We start from the raw sequence: 24,431 nt of genomic DNA on the forward strand, positions 1-24,431 counted from the left end.
TGAGGAATAGTTTTATTTTTATGAGGCTTAAACAGTCATTTTACTTTTGGATTCAAGAATTCAGTAACTAAATTATTTAAGTCATGGTTGACTTGATAACTTGTTCAATCTTCTTGAAGTTCCTTGATAAAAAAATGAAATTGTTTTTTCATTCACCTACTTCTTTTGAAGTTGCATAAAATTTAGCTCTTTGTCTCTTATCAATTCAGTCCAGAGTATTTAGTTGAGATTTAATATTTTATTGATTAGTTAGTAATACATGCCCCCTCTCAAAAGTCTCACCAACCGCCCACCATGCCTATAAGTTATAACAATAGACTAAAATCATTACCACCAGCGCGGAAATGGCGAGACCTACTGTTCGAGCCACCATTGTTCAGGCCTCCACCGTCTTCTATGACACTCCCGCCACTCTTGGTAAGTCTTTCGAGCATATGCTTGTTTTTTCTTCTTCCACTTGATGATCATTATGTAGGGAAAGAAAGCAAGTACTTAACAGTAAAGTTGTGGTACTTGTTACTTTTCCAATTCCTAATTACTTTGCATATATACAGATAAGGCTGAGAAATTATTGGCAGAAGCAGCTGCAAATGGATCCCAGTTGGTTGTGTTTCCTGAAGCATTCATTGGTGGTTATCCTCGGGGATCATATTTTGGTGCAGCCATTGCAAATGTCACAGAGAAAGGAAGAGAAGAGTTCTGCAAGTATCATGCAGCAGCCATTTCTATACCAGGTTTTTTCATCTTGCTTCACAGTTTCGTCAATGATTCAAAGTAGCTTGTACGCAGATTGAATAATTGTAAGCACTCTAAGGCTTCAAGTAAATGCAGGTCCTGAAGTGGATAGATTGGAAGCAATGGCCAAAAAGCATAAGGTGTATCTAGTAATGGGTGTGATAGAGAAGGATGGATATACTCTCTACTGTAGTGTGCTTTTTATCAGTCCTGAAGGTCAGTACCTGGGGAAGCACCGGAAACTCACGCCCACAGGAGCTGAACGTATAGTTTGGGGATTTGGGGATGGATCAACACTTCCAGTCATTCAAACCCCAATTGGAAAAATTGGTGCTGTCATCTGTTGGGAAAACAGAATGCCCCTTCTTAGAACAGCAATGTATGCCAAAGGTCAGATTTTAACGTAATTAGTATTAACAATCTACTATCCTTCGGTCTTGTTTGCCGATCACTTAATAGTTTTTACCTTGTGCGTCATTCCTTTTTGTTTTTTGTTTTGTTTGCAGGTGTTGAAATTTATTGTGCACCAACAGCTGATTCCAAGGAAACATGGCAAGCAACGATAAGGCACATTGCTCTTGAGGGAGGGTGTTTCGTGCTATCTGCGAATCAGTTTTGCAAAAGGAAAGATTACCCGCCTCCTCCAGAATATGTATTTGCTAGTACGGAAGAAGACCTGACACCAGATTCCGTGGTCTGCGCTGGAGGCAGTGCTATTATATCACCGCTGGGAACTATACTGGCAGGACCTAATTATGAGGGGGAGGCTCTAATCTCAGCAGATCTTGGTATGTCACTCTAGTCAGCAACTTATATCATATGTAGATTGTCAGAACACTACTCAGTATGAGTTTACTGATGCTACTTGATTTCGATGATATTAAATTGTGTAGATCTGGGAGAAATAGGACGCGCCAAGTTCAGCTTTGATGTGGTTGGGCATTACTCAAGGAGCGAAGTTCTGAGCTTGACTGTAAGGGACTATCCTGCCAAAGCTGTTACCTTCACTTCCACATCAGGGGAAGGCTCTCCTCAGTCTCAGATATAGTTTACCTCTTCATAACTAGTCAGCAATTTGCACAAGTAATTATAGTATTTCATATTAATTTGTGTCTATATTGAATGACAAATCATCTCGGAATTCGTTTCTGTTATGTCTGCAACTTATTCCTAATTTCCTATGGCTGAAGCTGAACAAAAATGAGAAATGGTGGTGGGTTTTATGCATTATTCATTTGTACTAGCCAAATATATACACAAGCCAGTGAAGCCTAGCCCCAGTGGCTAAGGCTCTCCGGTGCATTCCTGAGGTCTCAGTTTCGAGTCTCAGTAGGGCTAGTGGTGGAAAATCTGAAAGTTCAACTACTAACATAATTACATTCTATCTCTGTCCAAAAAAAAAAGATATACACACAAGGAAAATTCCGAGCAACATGAAATCTTCTAAGTAAGATAAACAATCACTTCAGTACAAAACTTTGCTTTCTCAACACAAAGATTATAAATGCCCACAAAATATTAACGGAAAATCTACACTTCTTCCCAAATAAAGAGCTGCAGAGATCTTTGTCCGATACCCTTCTCAATACGGAGATTGTAATTGTCCAGCTTGCGGAGAAATAAATCATTTTTACTGATGATTGGATAGGTTCATGAATTTTTCATGGACATGGTATTTTTAGCATCATTAAAAGAATCTTAACTATTTTAAAGATTGATATGGATTTTATTTAAACTTGAATTCTGAAAAAATTTCATATGAAATACTAATAATTTATATGCATTAGTGACAAAGACGACAAACAGAAATACTAAAATAACATGCAAACAAACAAAACACGTTCATGTCACTGGCTGAACAACAAATATAAAAGTAAAACCAGTTTGGGTTCAAAAAGAAGAAAAACACATTCCTATTATCAGTTACAGGTAGAGATGGAAGCACACTCCTCCGCACCTACTACCGTCCTCGTCAGCGTCGCCCAGGCGTCCACTGTCTTCCATGACACTCCCGCCACTCTTGGTACTTCATTATTTGATTGTAATTAAAGTTGACTTTGATGCTCTTTATTTCTGTTCTCGCTTAATTCAGTCTGCTGTTTATAGTTTGTCTTGCACAGAAATGCATGCTGCATATTTGAGTTCACTGTAATGCATAATAAAGCTATCAGTGATCTACTGTATATAGAATCTTGCTGTATGTTAATATTTTGTCTTTTTAATTAGTCTTGACAACATTCTTAGTATATGCGTGCATACATTTTGGCGATCCAAAACAGATTTAGGCGTTACAATCGATCAGCTGTCCATTATATTATATGTACATGTATGTATGATTTCAGACAAAGCGGAGAAATTATTGGGAGAAGCAGCTAGATCTGGATCGCAATTAGTATTGTTTCCAGAAGCATTTGTGGGTGGGTATCCTCATTTATCAGGTTTTGGCTCAGCCATCGGCGGAATGTCAGAAGAGGGCAGACAAGAGTTCTGCCAGTATCGTGCAGCAGCCATTCAGATACCTGGTAGAGTAAGGTTTCACCAAATAATTCTAAAAATTAATCACATCAGAGGGTGATGACGAATTAATTAAGTAAAATGCAGGTCCTGAAGTGGATCGAATTGCAGCAATGGCAGCAAAGTACAAGGTAAATGTAGGCATGGGTGTGGTAGAGAAAGAGGGATACACTCTGTATTCGACTCTGCTGTTGTTCGATTCTCAAGGGCGTCTCGTGGGAAAGCACAGAAAACTGGTTCCTACAGCAGTGGAGCGTATATTTTGGGGACGTGGTGATGGATCAACGTTTCCAGTTCTTCAGAGTCCTTTTGGAAAAATCGGTGGCGCCATTGGTTTGGAAAACAGAATGCCACTTCTAAGGGCAGCATTGTATGCTAAAGGTGTGACCTTCCGTTTTCATTTATATGTTAGCATTCCTGGATGGAAATAGTAACTCTCAAATGAAAAACGGCAAAATGATATTTATTGATAAATGTAAAGTTTTCCGAGTTTCAGCAGGTTTTATCCTATGTATAAATTTTCATATGTTTGGCCAATGACGAGCATAATCAATCATATAAACTTGGCAATAATTGGAATGCTTAATTTGTTCATTATATACACAAATCTACTATCACACTGCAAGCTAGCTATAACTTTAAAGAATTTGACATATATACTTAAGTTTGCAGGTATAGAAATGTATTGTGCGCCTACAGCAGATTGCAGGCCAACATTTCATGCAACGCTGAAGCACATTGCTATGGAGGGCGGATGTTTCGTGCTGTCTGCTAATCAGTTTTTGCAGGGGAAAGATTTGCCACCGCTTTTGTCGGGCGCAGAAGAAGTAAAGCCAGATTCAGTTGTGAGCAGCGGAGGAAGTACCATTATATCACCCTTTGGAAGGGTTTTAGCAGGACCTAATCATGATGGAGAGGCACTGCTCACAGCAGAAATAGGTATTGCATGTAGATTATGTGTACCATTTACACTATTTTCTGCAGTTTAACGTTTCAAAAACTAAATAAGCTGTCAAAGAACTTGTTAGTATCCATATAGATTCAGCTGTGACAAATATATCATTATTGTTTACTCTTTCATATATATAGCGTAATCCAACCCTTGTTTTTCAAGTTTCTAATACTTAACTTAAACTTTTTAAATTGAAATATTGAAATAATAAGAAAAATTCATTTTGACAGTATTGTATGTTGTATATGTAAATTCAAGATGTGAAAATTGGCAGGATTCATCTATGTAAATGAATAATAAGAATAGTAGATATAAATCAATATGCTGAAACCAAAAAAAGACCTATGAAAATGAATCATAAATATAATTTATGTTAGGATTTCATAGTAAATACGAATAAATAGTATTATCTATACTAATAATAATAGCCAACTGAAAAGCTTCCTTACTGAATCTAATGTATATGTTATTGTTTTCGTAAATTTCAATTAATTTAAATACATTTTACAGTTCTGAAAAAGTAAAATGACTGGTATGTGCAGATGTTGGAGAAATAGCAAAGGCGAAGTTCGAGTTCGATGTGGCAGGGCATTATTCAACACCTACGATTCTGAGCTTGACCGTAAAGGACCATCCAACTAAAACTGTTACTTTCACAGCTGCAGAAGCAAAAACTGATATGTAGCAATGGGTCGGACTACAGTCCAGCTAGACCGGTCCAGCTCAAGAGAGTGAAATATTGTAACCGCTGAATAAGACAAAAATGACTTGTTACTTCATGAGTCAATGAAGTAAAAATATTTTACTCATTTCAATATTTACAAACACATTCTCATAAATAAAGAAAATGAATATAGTCTCTAATATATAATTAGTTAGTATAAGTAGATTTAATTATTTAATTATAGATATTATATAATATATGTTTTAATTTATTAAATTTAATATACTATAACTTCTGCATATTTTTAAAAGTAGATAAATATTAAAATATTTTAAATTTATTATTATAAACATTTAATAAAATAATTATTTATAAATTACTAAATTTTAATTCCAATAGAATATCAAACGTTAGCAAATTTTGTCAGTTTATAAGCAAACCTTTCAAAATCAGCTAGTTCACCTCATTTTGAAATATTTGAAACATTTTCTACCAATTCGTGAATTAAATCAAAAAATTTGTCATTCATGAATGAGTTAGACTATCTGATTTAAATGACATGGGATATTTGAAACCTTTTCTAGCGAAATCAATCAAAATCGGCTAGTTTAGCCCGTTCATGAATGATAAATTTTTTGGTTTGGTTCAGGATCTAAAAAAAGTTTTAAATATCCCAAAATGGGCTAAACTAGCCGATTTTTAAAGATTTGGTTTAATTGACAAATCGCAAACATTTGATGTTTTATTGGGATTAACCTTAAATGTTTATAATTAAAGTGATTCATATTCTTAAAATTGACTTATTTATAATTGTAATTATAGAATTAATAATATTATATTTAAAATTTAAATTTAAATAAAATTTATTTTTAATTTATTATTTAACGATTCCCATTATAAATTATTTTAGCTTTTTAAATTTATACATATTTAATAATTTTATATTCAACAATTGAATATTAAAAATAATAATTTTAGCTCTAATTTGTTATCTATGTGATAACGAGGAAAGAAAAGAATAGCATGTGTGTTGTATAAATAAATAAAAAGAAAGAAAGTGAATTTTGAGCATTTTATTTATTGTTTTATTTATGTGGATTCATTAATAATAATTCTTTTAAAACCTACAAATACAGTTTTTAAGAGGTAATTTTTTTGACTTATTGGTTTTGTCTTCTAGCTTTGGACCAATTTAATGTTGGACTATAGACTAAGCCTGTAGCAATTGCCTCCTTACCACCTGATAAGAAAAATGACAGAACGTTGTCATTAATCATTATATATTTTGCTTTGAATAAATTATATCCTTTACGCTTTTTTTTTTAACAAAATAATACTTTTTTTTTCTATATTCTAACAATCTATCCATATTTTAGCAATAATATACAAATGATCAAGAGCATTTTTTGCAATAAAAAAAATTAAAGCATATTTTTATAAATATTTAACAAAAAGTAGATATATAAGAGTTTTTTGCTTTTGATATATGGACTGAATTTTTTTGCTTATTTATTGGTATAAGCTCTAAATTAATTTAGATAATATGAATAATTTAGAATATTTAAATAAACTTTTTTGTCCACCACATAAATTATGTTTCTCATTTTATTTTATGTCAAAAAACATCTAACACCAGCACACAATTTTCATGAAAATTAACGCTATATCGTAGATTGAGCCTGTAGCAATTTGCTTCCTTACCAACTGATAGAAAAATGGCAAAACTGATGTCATTATATGTTTTTTTTTTAGGTAATGACGTGCTATACCCTTTTTTTTATTAGTCTTAGCAAAATTACTCCCACTAAGTTTAAGTAGGCAAGCGTGCGTAATTTATTAAAGTTAGTTTTCAAAGTTACGCTTTTTCATGTATAAGAATATAAGGCCCTATATTACTGTTTCTCTTATTCTTTTACCAAATTGATTTCTATTTTATTATTATACTAGAATATCAAGCATAAGTTATCATGAAGACATAAGCAAATTCATTGTAGTAAAAGGATGGCTCTAGGAATAATGTCGTACTTTAATAAAATTACCTTTTCTTTATTAAGAAAAAAACATAAATTTGATCGCGTAGAGATACGAAAATCTATTATACTAGTACGTAACCCTCGCGTTGCTTCGGAAAAATCATATATAAAATTAAATACAACCATTGAATAAGACGACATACAATTTAATAAATATATGATAATAGTTGTTCACATTACTATCAAATATATCAATAAATGATTATTTATTTTGTTTAAAAATATAAATTTAACCATAATCGGTATATGTTTAAAATAACAATACTTAATTTTATATGTTTAAAATAAATAGAAAATTTTTAAAACATTACATGACAATTACACGTTCAACTTTTGAGATAAAAAATCTTGTGGAATTTTTTGTATTATAAAAAGTCTTGTGGTACGATTGTTTTAGCAAAACATGCTCAATTTTATTAGTAAAAATAAATAAAGAATTTAAAGACATAAATAAAATGCATTTTAATTGCTTAAATTATTTTAGAAAAGTTATTTTCAATTTTAAAATGTCTAAAAATAAATAAAAATTTAACATATATTAATAAGTTATGTTATTTTTATTCAAGAAATAAAATTATAGTTTGTTCATGTAATTTTTTCATATTTTTATTTATATTTGAATCATTTAAGTGTATTTTAATAAAATTTCTATAATTTATTAAAAGAAATGGACATTTTTTTGCTAAAGTTATTATCGTATGACCATTTATGATGTAAAAACTTTCACATGACTCTTTATTTCTTTATACTGAAAGTTAAAATTTAGGCAGTAAAATGAATTTACTAAATACTACTAATTATTGTAGCCAAATAAAGCATTTTCAGTCAATTTTCTTCCCTGAATAAACTAAAACCATTATTCTACCTATTCACTTAGTATTTGCAATTTATAATCCAGAATGACAAAAGAATTTTTATTTTTTAAAAAAAATAAAGAATTTGTTTCTTTAAACATGACTTGCGTAAATATGATGATACTATTAATCAAAAGATCTAGATTGGTTTTATAAATAACAGATAACTTATTTTTTTCGGTTATAATATTTAAATTGCCATAAAGCATTACTGTAGCAATGTTTAAACAATTCTAGAAAAAAAAAAGCAATTAGCAAACGTAACCTTTAGACTCATATTTTTGGCCTTGAATCGTTTTAAAACTCGTGTCCAAATTTCACAGTGCCCAGCTTTTAGTTTAGATACACGGCCTAATATGTTCAAAGTATTTCAATCACAGCCGTTGGGATAAAGGGGCATCATATCTAAGTCGTCGATTCTAAGAAAAATGAGCCCGCTTTAGATTTGCCTCAACCCAAATGTAAAAACACATATCTCGATTCTTCTTCAACCAAAGGTGAATGTTTGCAGCTGAATTCCAACAAAAATGGATCATGTTTGTGTGTGAAGATGGCCACTGTCTAACTGTTTCAGGTCATCTGAGGGCTTATTATAATTTGTAATAAATTTGTAGTTTTTGTTCCTGTTGCATATAAACCTAAACCAACAGAACAAAAACAGCAAGTTCTCTATGCTTTATTCATTTGTTGGATGATCAAAGTTTATGATGAAACATGCATAGCATGTGATTGAACTTCTCGTGATTTTTTTTTGTTAGAGCAGAACACATCTCAATAAGCAAAAATAAAAAAACTTCTTACTTCTTGAATAAGTGGCGAGTTGGGGATTCATTGAACCTTTTTTTGCCCAGTTACTCTTTTGTAATTATTTGCTCTCTTTTCAACGGTGTATTATTTTATTAGGTGGGTTTGATGGTGATGTAGAGGATCAGATGGCTTCCAAGATTATGATCCATAATCATGGACGTGGACACTGTTTTGGTATTGGATCGGTAGTTTTCCATGGATACTGACAACACTTTATATGTAAAATTCATAGCCAAAAAGAAGCTGAAACGCAGAAGAGAATGTTGGGAGCATTTCATTATGGTTTCTTCTTATATAGAAAAGTCCAGTAGGGATACCACCGTCAATTAACTGCTACAGATTGTGGTTATTAATAAGCCACCAAGGCAACATTACAACCCTGCTATTGGGGTTTTTGACATATTTGTTCCCCCTATCAAGGGGGAATTCCTATTTTGTGCCTCAGGCCACAAAAATTCCATTTTTGTGCCTGAGGCACACCCAGCCCGCAATGGCTAATTACGGGCTGGGTACCAGCCCGCAATTAGCCATTGCGGGCCCTAATCAGCTGGTTAATACCAGCCCGCAATGGCCAATTGCGGGCTGGTCTCTCCCCATGATTGGGGAGAGAGTAAATACACTCTCTCTCCAATCATTGGGGAGAGATAATTAATAATTTTTTTAAAATTTATATTATAATTCTTTTTAATAAGTATTTTATAATAAAAATAAATTATGAGTGTAGCATTTTAATAATTAATTTTAATTGGTAATTGACTTATCATTATTTAAATCAAATATGACATTTATTTCCAAATTAATTATAGCAATATTTAATTTATATATAAGATTGCATAAAACGATTTTAAAAATATAATTATATTTTGAATTTAATTTGCTAATTGAATTAAAGTGGTGACTTTTTTAATATTTAATAAAATTGAATTTTTTATTCAATCTTATTCTATTTTTAACTTACTTTATTTAAAATTTATATGATAATATTTATTTACTATTTTTGGCCCACTTTAATTTTAACTTTTTATTCCCTAATTTGACTATTCTCCTAATTTTATGAGGAATACAAATGTGGACATATATATGATGCTTAAATTATGGTGGAACGATTAATTGTATTATTTCTTACCTTTTTCAATTTTTTCTTTTATTTATGGCAATTTTAAAATCATCTCTTTTATTAATTGCCATTTCTTTCCTATTATTATTACTACTTGTTAGGCTTCTAACATTAATCCTGCAATAATTCATAAATTTTTGAATTATTAAGGTTAAAATCTTATATGTAATTTTAGAAATATAATTATACTTTAATTTAAATAACTTAATTAAAATTTAATAGGATATGTCATTTATTTATTTTATTTAACATTTGGTAATGAAATATTGATAAATAATTTTTAATTGCCAATTGACTTAAAAATAGTAGTTTTTCAAATTTATGTCAAATGTGATATTTATTTCCAACTTAATTATAGAAATATTTAATTTATATATATGATGCGTAAATTATGGTAGGATAATTTATTGTATTATTTCTTATCTTTTTCAATTTTTTTTATTTATAGTAATTTGAAAATCATCTTTTTTATTAATTGCCATTTTTTCTATTATTATTTATTAGGCTTCTAAAATAATGCATAAATTATGGTGAAAGAATTTGGTGTATTATTATTTACCTTATTCAATGGTTTTCTTTTATTTATGGTAATTTTTAAATCATCCTTTTTATTAATTGTCATTTCTTTCCTATTACTATTATTTGTTAGAATTTTAGAAATTAATCATGCAAAATTTAAATTTTTGGGTCAATAATTTAATTATTTTTCTAAAAAAATAAATTTATAAAAAAAAATTAATTATCTCTCCCCAATGATTAGAGAGAGAGTGTATCTACTCTCTCCCCAATCATGGGGAGAGACCAGCCCGCAATTAGCAATTGCGGGCTGGTATTAACCAGCTGATTAAGGCCTAATCAGCTGGTTAATACTGGCCCGCAATGGCTAATTGTGGGCTGGTACCCAGCCCGTAATTAGCCATTGCGGGCTGGATATGCCTCAGGCACAAAAATGGAATTTTTGTGGCCTGAGGCACAAAATAGAAATTCCCCCTTGATAGGGGGAATAAATATGTCAAAAACCCCTGCTATTGACCCCTGCTATTGACCTAAAATGACCCCTATGTTTAAGTTTGCCTATTGTTTTCATGAAAGGACAACCAAAACAAAACAAAATCATATAAAGTGAAATTCGGACAATTTAATTCATCCAAAGAGCAAGATATACAAAAGAAGAAAACCAAAAATGTTGCCACATCATCAAATGGGAAGGCTATTTATGGGAGAAGCCATTTTACTGTTCATTGTACAGTGAAATGGCTTCTTTTTTATACTATGTATATAAATTTGTCAAATTAATAGTTTTGTCTATATATAAAGAGAAATTTTGATTTTTATTCAATTTTATTTATTTGATTCTTATTGAAGTGAATTTATTTTTAGTAACTTTAAATTAAATAAATTGTTATATAATTAATACTAGTAATTATATTTTATTATTGTACACATATTTTAATTTTAATTATGTTTAGTTGAATATTTATTACTCCTTCCGTTCTATTTTAGTTGTCCATTAGCAAAATATATTTATCTCTAATTAGTTGTCCATTTAGAATTTTAATGTGATTTTAGCTATTATTTTCTAAATTTACTTATCTCTAGTAAATTGACTCCATGTTTTTATTTAAAAAACATTTATTAATTAATAAAGTTATATTAGTATTTCTCTTTATAAATTAAAACAAAAGGATCACTATTTTGGTATGTGCAATATTGGCTAAATGGATAAATAAAAAAGAAAGAAGGGAGCTAAGTATCTAATTTTATACAATTATCTTCAATAATTAAACACTTATTTTTATTTTATCTTTTTAATTTAGACACTTGTCTACTATAGTCAAACATATCATTTTCATTTTTTTTAATTTACTATTTTAAATTTGTTCCATCATATAATTTCTTATTTGTTTAATTATTTCTTTCTTTATTTGTTATTTAGATATTTTAGAATACTTTTTTCATATGAAAACACTTTTTATAATTTAAAGATATTGGTAAATAAAAATATTATTGTTAAACAAGTGTGATTTGTGTTCAAACGCCATAAAAATTAATGATCAACTAAAAGAAATCATAATGAAGGTAAAATACACCAAACACGAAGAGCAACTAAATAGCAACTAATGAGCCACCGATGATTTACTATTAAACTATCAATAATCAACCAAAGAAAAACTAATTAACAAACTACCAAAAATTATCTAAAGAGCAATTAATGAGCAACTAACAATTAATTAGTATCAATTAAAAATTTATGTTTAAGATATTGTAATACAAGATGGCAATTAAAAAATTATTTGTTTGCCTTCCTCTAGTGCTATCATATCCAAATGGGAGGAATCTTCCAGCATCATTTTGCCACCAAATAACATGCAATGGACCAAGTAATTTGCAATCATAATAATTCATATGTTTTTGAACTTGAAAATTTATTAAAATTCAAAACAAGGGTTATCTCAGATTCAACGAGAATATCTTAATCGCCTACTTATAAAGAAAAACTAGAGTCTCATTTTGCAATTCAATTCTCAAAATTAAAACCCACAGGCCATACCTCACTTTGAAGTCATGTTCAAAATAAAATTATAAAGAGTAATCTACATAACTATACAAAAAAAGGAAATTATTTACAGCCGTACTTTTTTTCCTTCAATCTTCACATTCGTACCATTTTTTCTCAAAAATTTACATCTAACACGTGAAAAAAATATGAATAAAGGGTCAGCGCACCCCCTGAACTTGTGACACGGGATCATCTATCCCAATTTATACTTTTTTGAGCAACTAACCCAAAACTCTTCATTTTTGGGTCAAATAACCCAATAATTTATATTTTTATTTTAAAAAATAGATTTAGGATAATTATATGGCAACAATTAGGGAAGTATTTAATTACTTTTTTGCATCACTCACCTCCGATTTGTATTTTACGCGTTTTAAAAATACAATTATGGGTTATTTGACCCGAAAATGAAGAGTTTTGGGGTTAGTTGCTCAAAAAAGTATAAATTAGGTTAGATGACCCCGTGACACAAGTTTAGGAGACGCGTTGACCCTTTGTTCAAAAAAATATTGACTTCTTTTTCAATAAAAGACTGACGCGCGTCAGGCCTGACGCGTGTCAGTGCAGGGCTGACGCATGGGTCAGCCCTGCCTGCACATGCATCAGTTCTTGAACTGATGCATGTGCTCTTTTATTATTATTTTTTATTTAAAAACTAATAAATAGTGAAAAATAGATGTGCTTTTTTATTATTATTTTTATTATATATCTTTTTAAATATAAATAATCTAGTTTTTTAAATTCTATAAATAATTTATTTATGTTACATATAATTTTAAAAAATACTTAATTAATTTTTATTTTAAATTTAATTTTAAAAATAAATATATTAATTTTTATTAAATTTTAAAAAATATAAAAATACACAAATGATACAATTCTAAAAAAATACTCCCTCCGTCCCAATAGAGTTGTCCACTTTGAGAAAATTTTTTGTCCCAAAACTCTTGTACACTTTCAAAAAGTAACTAACTTTTACACTTAAAATCCTATATTACCCCTATTTAAAATCCACTAATGAGTTTTTTGAAAGTAAATTGCAAGTAGAACCTATATTAAATAGGGGTATGACAAGAAAAGTAATGAAAATTTTACAAAAGCCATAAGTAATTATTACTTTTCTTAAACTGTGTGATAAAGGCAAAGTGGACAATTCTATTGGGACGGAGGGAGTATAATTTATGAGTTATTTATGTTATATAATTTTTAAAAATACTAAAATTAATTCTAATATAAATTTTAATTTTATAAATATAAATATATTAATTTTTAATTAAATTTTAAAAAATATACAAATGATAAAATGATAAAATTCTAAAAAATATAATTTATGAGTTATAAGATACATTGTTTATACATACCGAACGCGAGTCTGATGTATAAATAATATATTTATTATATATAAATTTTGTATAAAATATATATATTATTAAAAAAGTGGCCAATGTGGGCCTAACTTGGATGACTAAGACACCTTTAAGTGCATCAAGAGGTTGTGAGTTTGAACCACGCCTCGATAATTAACAAACTAACAATTGAGACTCTAAAGAGTCGATTACCCATTTTTGACAAACAAAAAATAAAAAAGTATATATATCATATATAAATGATGTGGTAAAAAATATATATCATGTATAAATTATGTGTTAATGACACTTAATGTATTTATCATGCATAAATTATGTGTAAGCGATACATCTATTAATTATATTTGAAAAGTGTATACATCGTGTATAAATTTAGTAAAAACAATGTATCTATCATGTATAAATAATATATCAGAGATGTATTAAATATGAATAATATATATAAGAAATTCCCACACGTCTCGGAAATGTCTCATATATATGTATCGAAAATGTATTGTATATGTATCAGAAATGTATCAGATATATATCAGAGATGTAAATAAAGAAAAAGCTTTGAACGGTCGAATATGTATAAAATATATATTGACAATGTATCAAATATGTATTAGAGATGTATCATACATACATCTGAGATGTATCATATGTGTATCAGAGATGTATTTGTAATACCCCAAAATATTTAGGTATTTAATTGGACAATGTGTCCAGTCCTAATTCGCCAGGATGGCGATATTGGAAATAATTTTCAAGAAATTAAAGTGAATAAGCCTTTAGTAGGTCGGTTTTGGAAAAGTAATTATGCGGAATTTAATATCATATTCCAATTCTAAAGTTGGAATTTGAATTAAAAGGAAAAATGTCAAGAAAAGTCCCAAATTAGAGTTCATGGACTAAAGTGGTATTTTAACTAGTTAAGTCCCAAAAAGGGAAATTACTTCGCCAAGGTCCGCAAAATGTTTCATATTATATGTGGTAAAAATCTCGGGTCAATCGGAGACCTTTTATAATTTGGGCGCGGGTGCGTTTTGGGCTAAATTGTAACTTTTAAAAAGTTCAAAGACCAAAGTGCAAATTAGCCAATTAAATATCGAGAATAGCAATTAGAAGATTATTGATGAAAAGTAATAATCTTGTGTTAGTATTATTTATTTGAACAGAAATAATACGTTAGTAATTGAGTTAAAAGAGTAATTTAACCATTTCGTTAAATTAGAAAGTTTAAAAGAGAAATGGGTTGAGTTCAAGAAATGGGTTGAGTTCAAGAAATAAAGGATCAAAATGGACCATTAGCCAACCTATATATATATATATATATAACATAAAGGAATCAAATGATTCCAGAAAAAGGAAAAGGAGCAAAAGGAGATAGCATCAGTGAAGGAAAAATCGACGATCAACTTCGGTTCGATGCCGTTTCTTCGTTCCTCGACGGAATTGCAAGTTCTTTATATCGATTTGTTCGGAATTCAATCCTCTATCATACCCAAGCTTCAAATTAAGATAATATTGTTGTTTTGGTTACTGAAATCGAGGTTTAGTGGGCTGTTTTAAGTAAAACTGTTACGTTTGCATCGAAACACTTAAATCATGTCGTTTCTCATCGTTTTTGTGACGATTCTTGATGGATTTTGTGCTAAGATGATTTGGGTATGAGTTAGGATGAATTTTGAGGGTTTGGGAGCATCGGAAATGGTCCAGAGACGTCAAAAACGTCGTGGGCACGACGTGCACCACTAGGGGTGCACGACGTGCACAAGGAAGGGCACGACGTGCCCTTCATGAAAAATGAGGGGCACGACGTGCCAAGCTAGCACGACGTGCCCTACTTCGATCGTGACCTCCGGGGAACTTCCGGGAGCGAAAATTGGCTTCCGATGGCATGATACGGGTGTAGAACTCTAACAAATGTCTTAAAATGAATATTAATAAGACATTATAGCAATGAACATTAGCATGGTGAGTAATCAAGATATGAATAGAGATCTATAGAGAAGGATACGTTTAGAGCACGACGGTTATGTTTCGTGCTTTTGTCGTGTTAGGTATCTAGTGCAGTTTTTAAGAATAGGATTCTCTAAGTATATATTTTAACGATAGAATCCTATGATAGATGTGACGGACTATCGAGCTACGAGTATGACGAACCAAGAAGCTCGACGAGGATTGACAGACCAGTCTCATGGAGCTTACATTTGGATATAAGGGATAACGGTCACAGTGAGTGGCAATTTACTTTCACGTATTATTATTACAAAAGTTATTTTCATATATTATGAATATTATCATTAATACATCGCGTTTACATGAATTGTTCGTATGAGATATTATGTTTGATGAGTTAGACTATATGAATGCCATTATATTCATTGTTTGAATATGAGTATATAGTATGCGATCCGAAGAAACCAACTACCTATTGGGTGTCAATAGGCTGTGTGATCACCAGTATTTGAGTCAGTCTAGCGTGTCTAGATTGTCTATGAGATTATGAAATGCGCATACGATATGAATGCGATACGAGTGAGAACTCGATTACGGTGTAACCTGAGACCCACCAGTGAGTTGAACTCACACTTTGAGATTAAGAGATTGGTCGCGGCTGACGTGGTTGAGTGTGAACACTCCCGGATCGGACCATTTGGATCAGTTTGATTTGAATATTCGGAATAAGATAAGTTCAGAGTTTAAGATTAGGGTTTCAGTCGGATCTACTATTTATGAATATTATGTTATTTTCATATTATATCGAGATATATATATATATATATATATATATATATATATATGTTTGAGTATGCGATGTGTATTTTGATAATACCGATAATAAGTTGCATACTCACTCAATATTTTCCCAAATACTGACCCCTCACTCTGATGTTTGCAGGTATTAGAAGTCGGATCAAACAAACCATCTTCATTGTGCCAGAAGTCGTTGGACTTGCACAAGTATGAATTCCTAGAGCTGCAGTAGTCAGTAGACGTCAATAGAAAACCTATGATTTGATTTTAAATGGTTAATTCTTAATGTAAACTTTAATATGATATTTCAATATTTAGAATAGTATTATTTAAAAGAGTTTCCTAAAAATGTGTTATATATAATATTATGTTTTAAATGCGAAAAATTATTAGTGGTTTTAGGCTTGCTACGGGTTTCGGAGCTACCACTCCCATTCCCTAGCGCCAGTCTCGGCTCAATAAATTGGGTCGTGACAGCATTACATATTTATCGGATATGATCGTAGATGTATAAATAAAATACTCTCCCCCTCTTATTTTATTTGTTATATTTCAGTTTTCACGCATATTAAAACAATTAAATATGGGTTAATTCCTAAAAAAATCACGAACTTTACACGAAATTTTATTTTAATCATGACCTTTAAAAGTTGCCATTTAAAGGCACGAACTTTTATTTTGTTTCAAATCTATCATTTCAGTGTATTCTTGTTGACTAAATTCTTCAATAAACCATTAATGAAAGATCCAAATTATAAATTGACATTGAATCTTATTATCTTTTAGTTAGAGTATATAGGATTAGGAATTTTTGGTTCGATAAAATACACCGGATTTTACTTTGGCGATAGATTTGAAACAAAATGAAAGTTCATGTCTTTAAATGACAACTTTTAAAGTTCATGATTAAAATGAAATTTCGTGTAAAGTTCGTGATTTTTTTAGGAATTAACCCATTAAATATTAATATATTCTTCCTTTCATACCTTTCATTATAGTTTTTGGTTATTTAATTATAATTTAAAAATTGAGAAGGATAAATGTACTCAATGCACTAAATATAACATTTAATATATTGAAAAATCATTTTTTATACTCCCTCTGTGCCACAAAAATAAGTCGAATTGCTATTTTGAACGTCCCAAAATATTGGTCAAATTTTCATTTTATTAGTTTAGTAGAGATCTGAACTTTACCATTCATCAATTCAACCATTCAAATTATATTTTTTTAATCATTATTAATAATTATTTAATCCAATATAAATATTAATAATAAATTTAATTTCTCAAAATATATTTATAATCTCAATAAGCAATTGGTGTTTTCAAAACATAAAATTGTGACTATTTAAACTGTCTAATTAATTAATTTAAAGGTATTTAAAAAATTAATTGACACTAACTAATTTAACTTTCATTTTTTAATTTTTATAAAAATGCAATTTGGCCTATGTTTGTGGAACGAAAAAAGTATGATTAAAAAAAGTCTAAGTCTTGCATAGCAAATATAAAATAGTCGAATACACTATTATTTACACATTAATTAATTAAATTTTGCATAGAAAATATAAAATAGTCAAATACACTATTATTTACACATTAATTAATAAATTCTATCTATTAATATTTTTATAATTTAAATATAACAACTAATTTTTTTTATACAACTTAAATAATTAATAAATAAATTATACTACATAATGAAATTAGATAATTGATGGCAGTACATATGATAACAAATAATTAATAAATAAATGAATAAAAATGGACCAGCTGCACTTGTTTTGATGCCAATGCACCTGACACTGTTTTTAATGACCCGCGCCTCACACGCGGGTCTTTCATTAAAGCAGACGCACGCATCAGAAGGTCTGACGCGTGCGTCAGAATACTGACACGCTGACGTCATGATGACGTCAGCACGTAAAAGAAGTAAAGATATGTAAATAGAAGGCACCGCATGAAAAGATTTTTGTAAAAAAAGTAACGCATTAAATGAAGGGATTTTTTTGATATTCTTTTGTAATTAAACCAATTATAAAATTACAATTTCTTTTGTAATTTTAACAATTGATTTTTAAATAAAATATTCAAAAACCCCACAAATATAGAATAAGTGATTACAACTGTAAATTTAATAAAAAAAAATTGTATGGTTAACTGATACATAAAACTGAATATTAAAAATCCGGTTATATAATCCATAAATTTAAAAAATTAAATGATTATTCAAAGCAACGGTGGGTGTTGGAGAAAATCGTAGCAACAAATTAAAAAATTAACACATTAATAAATTTGTTAATTGATTTTTGTAAATTTGATTATTTTCAATTTCCTTCTTGGAGGAATCTAATTATTAGCTTAGTTTTATTGAATTTGAAGAAGAATTTTGTTTCATTTACTGAAAAAAGCGTATTTGTGCAAGTTTTTAATTGACAGAATACATATACAAACACTTGGCCTAAATCAAGTGTTTATGTCAAAAGCCCTTTTTTTTTTTGGATCAAGGAGAGAGGCCAAAGCCACAGCTAAACTAAGCTAATCTACAAAGTTTGGGCTTATATTTTACTTTTTCATATATAGGCTGATTTATTTTGTTTTTAATTTATGGTCCAATAATATGAATTTTAAGTTACTTTAGACTAGAAATGAGTTTTTTTGTCCACCACATAAACTATGTTTTTATTTTTGTTTTCTGTCTAAAATATCTAACACCAGCACATAATTTTTTTTTTGAACAGTCAGCACACAATTTTCATGAATTTCGGCACGTTTTTCTAATATTAAATGTAAGTGGAGCCATAAGATGCCACTGGAAGACTTTCTTATCAAATAAACTTCAATTATTATGCAAGTGATGCATTAGTATTGAATACTGTTTTTTTTTTGTGTTCTTTTTACATTTAATTGAAATTTTACATATTAAAAAAGTAGTCCTTTTTGTCAAGTTATTGAAATAAATATTAAATATAATCCTTAGCTATTAATATTTTATAAATTGAATTATAGAATTATTTATTAAAAAATTAAAATATAATAACTCAAATTATTTTCAAATTTTTAAAAAAATATAAATAAATATATTTAGTTATCAATGAGCTGTAGCTCAAATGCTATAAGCGTTAGACAGTAAATTGTTAGGTCATGGTTCGATTCTTTCCACAAACTTTTTTTTTTAATTATTAAAAAAAAATATTTAGCTAAATGAACAATTAGAAAAAATCGGATAGAATATATATAATGATAACGAGAGTATTTAATTGTGGGCGGTATAGTAGGTACGTAGTAGTTGTCTTGTTTCCTTGCAATGATTTCATATCATATATCTTTCATTTGTGGAAACCACCAACTTGTCACCATGCAGATTATGGGTGAATAAAAATCAAGTCGAACTAAACCGAATGAAAAATGGTTAATATGGAGAGTTTTGTTTTGGATTTTTAAAAAATGCAATTTTCAGTTTTAATTTCGGTTTGGTTTTGAAACTCGGACATCGAACCTAACCAAAAAACAGAACTTTCATCTTGATTTATTTTTTATATATATTTATATATTATATAAATTAAAATACTAAATTTATTTATCATTAGCACTTTTATTAAAAATTAAAGTTGACCATCACTACTAATAATTATTATATTTATTAAAAATATTAATTATAAACATAATTTTAATGATAATTTATTGGAAATTAGTATTTCTTTTGTCTTTTTATTTTATTTTTTATAACCAAAAAAACTGACTAGAGTAAACAAAATCGAGCTGAATTTTAGGTGCACCAAACCGAAAAAACTGTAAATCAGACTATGAAGTTTGAATTTTATTTTATAGGGACGGTTTGGTTTTGACATTTTGCAATCCGAACCAAACCGAACCGTGCACACTTCTAATGCAGATGAATATTTCAAACTTGTTAACATCTCTTTTATTTAGATAAAATACTTTAATTTATAAACAAATACCATAATTATCTTTATTTGATTAAATAGCAATTTTATATTTTCAAGTGATATTTTAATTTTTTAAAGCATTTTTATTATAATTAGTATTTAAATACTTGAGAAATAATTAAGTATCTATAGTTTAAGATAGATAAATTTTAAATAGTGTCATCCTTGAAAACATAGGGAGTATAATATTAGTTCAATGTATTATTTATCAATATTATTGTATTTGCATACATAAAAGATAATTTTTTAGTCTACATGATTGTAGATTAAATTATACAATTTAATGCACTTTTTTATTTTATATGTTATAAAAAAATAAATTATATTTAGATAAAATTAAAGTAAATCAAATGTTAAAAAATTTAAAAAATAGAATCAAGCCTAGCTAACATTTGACTTATTAAAAATAAACTAAATAATTTAAAAATATAGGAGAAAATCTTGACGTGACTGAATGTTATCATCAGTGACAGATAAATTTACAAAATATTTGTTATAATAGTAATACATAATTATTGGTTATATGTTTGAGTTTTTGTGATAAAATAATATTTGTAAAAGAAATATTCTGAAAAAAGAGGAGCCACACGTTGTAAATCTGAAATCTCATATAAATTGAAGACTTTGGCAGCTTTTAGGTTGCATTAGTTGAAACCAAAAATAGTGAAAATGGGAGCAGACTCCATTGTTCGAGTTAGTGTTGTTCAGGCTTCCACTGTCTTCCATGACACTCCCGCCACTCTTCGTATGTTTCCTTACTCTTATTTCACTAACATCTTCCTTTTCTTTAATGCTGGTCTTTGATTATTAGTAGTACTATTTTTTTAGACGCTATACTAAGAAATGTACACAGTATAATTTCGAAACTTTTGAATGCTTTTGGTTTTCTCTTTTTAATATGAATATACAGACTAAGTTTTGCCAAAATCTGTAACTTCGAATCTTAATTTCAACCTACTGGGCTCTGTTTTAAAAAGATGTATGCATGCAAGAAAATGTAGTTAAACTTTAAGAAATCCATTTTTACTACTGACCTTTGCGTTTACCATAAGAAATCTGTGAATTCTTGTTGAGTCATTGTTTTTATTTTCTATTTTTTTAGCACTCAATTCATGCACAGGAGTCGTAATCTATTTCATTATGATACACATCCAGATTTTCGGTTCATTCCATATTTTTACAAATCAAAATCATACCTAACCAAATAAACATAGAAACCGAATCGAACTTATTAACTTGGTTTGCTACAATTGAAAATGAGAAGAATTTTTTTTGTTATTAAAAATAATCGATATGGATTGGTTATGTGTCCATTTTAATTTTTTTTATATCTCTGGATCATGTGATTCTTTTCTATCACATAGGACGGACTGTTAAAATTAATTGGTTAGTGTAGAGAAAATAGATATTTTTTGCTCGACTTATATAGTAACGTTTCGTAAAATTACATTTTATTTTTAATTAATTAAAATTTTAATACAATATTATCCTCAATGACAAATTTTGACTAATTAAATGTAAGGATATAATTGTATTTTAATCAATTTAATTAGAAAGGTATAACTTTTTTTAGATTTTTCTAGAAAAGTCATTTTCTGGTCAAAGAGAAATCACCTCTCAATTTTCCGAAAAATAAAATGACAAAAATAATTAAGAAAAAAATGCCATTTTTAGAAAGTCATACGAGTAAAACTTATTGTAAGGATGATCGTGTTAATTAAAATTTGGATAGTACAAGCTCCAAATAAGTTAAGTGAGGGAAGAAGAAAAATCATGCAAACAAACAAAACATGTCCGAAATTTCAATATTTAAATAATTAATATTTTAAATTTAAAAATTTAAATTGTAAACACTATTAGAGGAAGAAAGAGAAATTTATGTAAAAAATTCAGGAACCATGTCTAGGTTAAAATTCTCATAATTGAATTAGTTAGTAAAAGATATACTTAAAACTCTTCAAATTTTATAGTTTCCATTAATTTAAAATAATATATTAAAATAACAAAATGAAATGTTATTACTTGACAATTTGAACTTCAATCCACATGTTAAAATATATTGTGCTCTATAAAATATCCATGATGTTTTAATTTGTTTACAATCGATCCGTTGTCCATTAAATATATGTGTGCTTTCAGACAAAGCGGAAAAATTATTGGGAGAAGCAGCTGGATCTGGAGCGCAAGTGGTATTGTTTCCAGAAGCATTTGTGGGCGGGTATCCTCATTTATCATGTTTTGGCTCAACCATGGGAGGAATATCACAAAAGGGCAGACGGGAGTTCTGCCAGTATCATGCAACAGCCATTCAAGTGCCTGGTAAATATTTTTATAAGTAAATCACATCAACGGGTGACCATGAACTAATGAAGTAAAATGCAGGTCCTGAAGTTGATCGACTTGCAGCGATGGCAGGAAAGTACAAGGTAGATTTAGGCATGGGTGTGGTGGAGAAGGAGGGATACACTCTGTATTCGACTCTGCTCTTGTTCGATTCTCAAGGGCGTTTCGTGGGAAAGCACAGAAAACTGGTGCCTTCCGCAGTGGAGCGTGTATACTGGGGACGTGGTGATGGATCAACGTTTCCAGTTCTTCAGAGTCCTTTTGGAAAAATCGGTGGCGCCATTGGTTTGGAAAGCAGAATGCCACTTCTGAGGACAGCATTGTATGCTAAAGGTGTCAATTAGCAATGATTGGAATGCTTAATTTGTTCATTCTATACACACTGCAAGCTAGTTTTAATTTTGAAGAATTTGACTTGTATGCTTGAGTTTGCAGGTGTAGAAATATATTTTGCGCCTACAACTGATTGCAGGCCAACATTTCATGCAACACTGAGGCACGTTGCTATGGAGGGCGGATGTTTCGTGCTGTCTGCAAATCAGTTTTTGCAGGAGAAAGATTTGCCACCGAGTTCGTCAGGCGCGGAAGAAGGCAAGCCGGATGCAGTTGTGTGCAGGGGGGGAAGTTGCATTATATCACCCTATGGAACGGTTTTAGCAGGACCCAAACATGATGGAGAGGGGGTGCTCACAGCAGACATAGGTAGATTATGTTTTCTGCATCTTAATATGTTTCAGAAACTAAACCAGCTGTGGTGCTTACAGAATCTAATGTTACTGTGTAGATATTGGAGAAATAGCAACGGCGAAGATCGAGTTCGATGTGGCAGGGCATTATACAACACCATCGATTCTCAGCTTGACTGTGAAGGACCAACCAGCGAAAACTGTTACCTTCACCACTTCAGGAGCAAAAAACTGATATGTACAAGTAGCCTCCTTGCCAGCAAGCAATTTTCATGATAATTGCTCTGCTGCTTTGAAAGGGAGCATATCCAGTTTCAGCAAGCTTTTTTTATTTGTAAAATGTAAGTGAGATATAAAATGCCACTGAATGTTTTTATTATTATGAAATGTGTGTTGCAGTTTTCAATATGAAATTTTCAGTATGAAATTTTCAAATTAATCAAATCGATTGAATTATATAAATAAATCTTGTTATTTTGTAATTTTTTTAAAAATTTAAAGCATTTTTAGAATTTAGATATCGATTGCTCCTGAAGTTGTTTTTTTTTTATTACAAATGAACTACTCTAATGACATGTTATCTATTAGCAAGGGTTAGCGGGAATTTATTAGTATTACTATTCATTTTTTAAATTAGACGGAACAACTGCATGCGGAAAGTCAGCATTGACCCTCTCACCTCCTGATGTACAGAGAGCCCTCAAATACCCCCGAGGTTGTTTATTAATTATAAATTAATACTGAATTAATTTATTTTATTTTTTATTTTTAAAAATTAATTTTAATAAAATTTGAAATTAACTGAAATAAACGACCGATATAAAATATTATTTCGGTTCTGTTCTGGTGTCAAAAAATATAACTTTTGTTTGATTATAAAAATCATGTTATTTCGATTTTGATTATTTTAATTTCAGTTTGGTTCGGTCCACCGACCGACCCCCTAACCCTCCACAGTTACTGTTGTAGTTGTCTTGTTCCCTCCTTGTGATGAATTTTTCTGTCATCTTTGATTTGTGGACAAGACCAACACTCATTTTAAATTTGTGGACAGGACCAACATCATATGGATATTTCAAATTGTTGACGTCACTTTTAGTTTATT

The 24,431-nt window shown here is 29.7% G+C and overlaps 3 protein-coding genes across 5 annotated transcripts; all 3 read left to right on the forward strand.

Moving 5' to 3' along the window:
* The first annotated feature begins 71 nt into the window (after nucleotides 1-71).
* LOC130014466 (bifunctional nitrilase/nitrile hydratase NIT4B-like) lies at nucleotides 72-1,962 on the forward strand. Of its 2 annotated transcripts, none has more exons than XM_056104296.1 (5): nucleotides 72-417; nucleotides 555-701; nucleotides 832-1,125; nucleotides 1,242-1,523; nucleotides 1,629-1,962. In XM_056104296.1, the coding sequence occupies exons 1-5, from the start codon at nucleotides 345-347 to the stop codon at nucleotides 1,781-1,783; spliced, it is 951 nt and encodes a 316-aa protein (XP_055960271.1). In that variant the 5' UTR covers nucleotides 72-344; the 3' UTR covers nucleotides 1,784-1,962. The 2 variants fall into 2 exon arrangements, with proteins under 2 accessions (XP_055960271.1, XP_050222141.1); XM_050366184.2 differs by having other exon boundaries at nucleotides 75-417; nucleotides 555-734.
* A 538-nt stretch (nucleotides 1,963-2,500) lies between these two features.
* LOC126671980 (bifunctional nitrilase/nitrile hydratase NIT4B-like) lies at nucleotides 2,501-5,065 on the forward strand. Of its 2 annotated transcripts, none has more exons than XM_050365871.2 (5): nucleotides 2,501-2,758; nucleotides 3,015-3,257; nucleotides 3,337-3,630; nucleotides 3,922-4,188; nucleotides 4,744-5,065. In XM_050365871.2, the coding sequence occupies exons 1-5, from the start codon at nucleotides 2,557-2,559 to the stop codon at nucleotides 4,884-4,886; spliced, it is 1,149 nt and encodes a 382-aa protein (XP_050221828.1). In that variant the 5' UTR covers nucleotides 2,501-2,556; the 3' UTR covers nucleotides 4,887-5,065. The 2 variants fall into 2 exon arrangements, with proteins under 2 accessions (XP_050221828.1, XP_050221906.1); XM_050365949.2 differs by having other exon boundaries at nucleotides 2,514-2,758; nucleotides 3,078-3,257.
* Nucleotides 5,066-20,925: 15,860 nt separating this feature from the next.
* Nucleotides 20,926-23,732, forward strand: LOC130014467 (bifunctional nitrilase/nitrile hydratase NIT4B-like). Its single transcript, XM_050366412.2, has 5 exons — nucleotides 20,926-21,042; nucleotides 22,437-22,616; nucleotides 22,680-22,973; nucleotides 23,076-23,342; nucleotides 23,425-23,732. Exons 1-5 carry the CDS (start codon nucleotides 20,967-20,969, stop codon nucleotides 23,559-23,561), a joined length of 954 nt encoding a protein of 317 aa, XP_050222369.1. The 5' UTR covers nucleotides 20,926-20,966; the 3' UTR covers nucleotides 23,562-23,732.
* The last annotated feature ends 699 nt before the right edge of the window (nucleotides 23,733-24,431 follow it).

The sequence above is a fragment of the Mercurialis annua genome, linkage group LG1-X, assembly GCF_937616625.2.
Source record: "Mercurialis annua linkage group LG1-X, ddMerAnnu1.2, whole genome shotgun sequence".
NCBI lineage: Eukaryota > Viridiplantae > Streptophyta > Magnoliopsida > Malpighiales > Euphorbiaceae > Mercurialis > Mercurialis annua.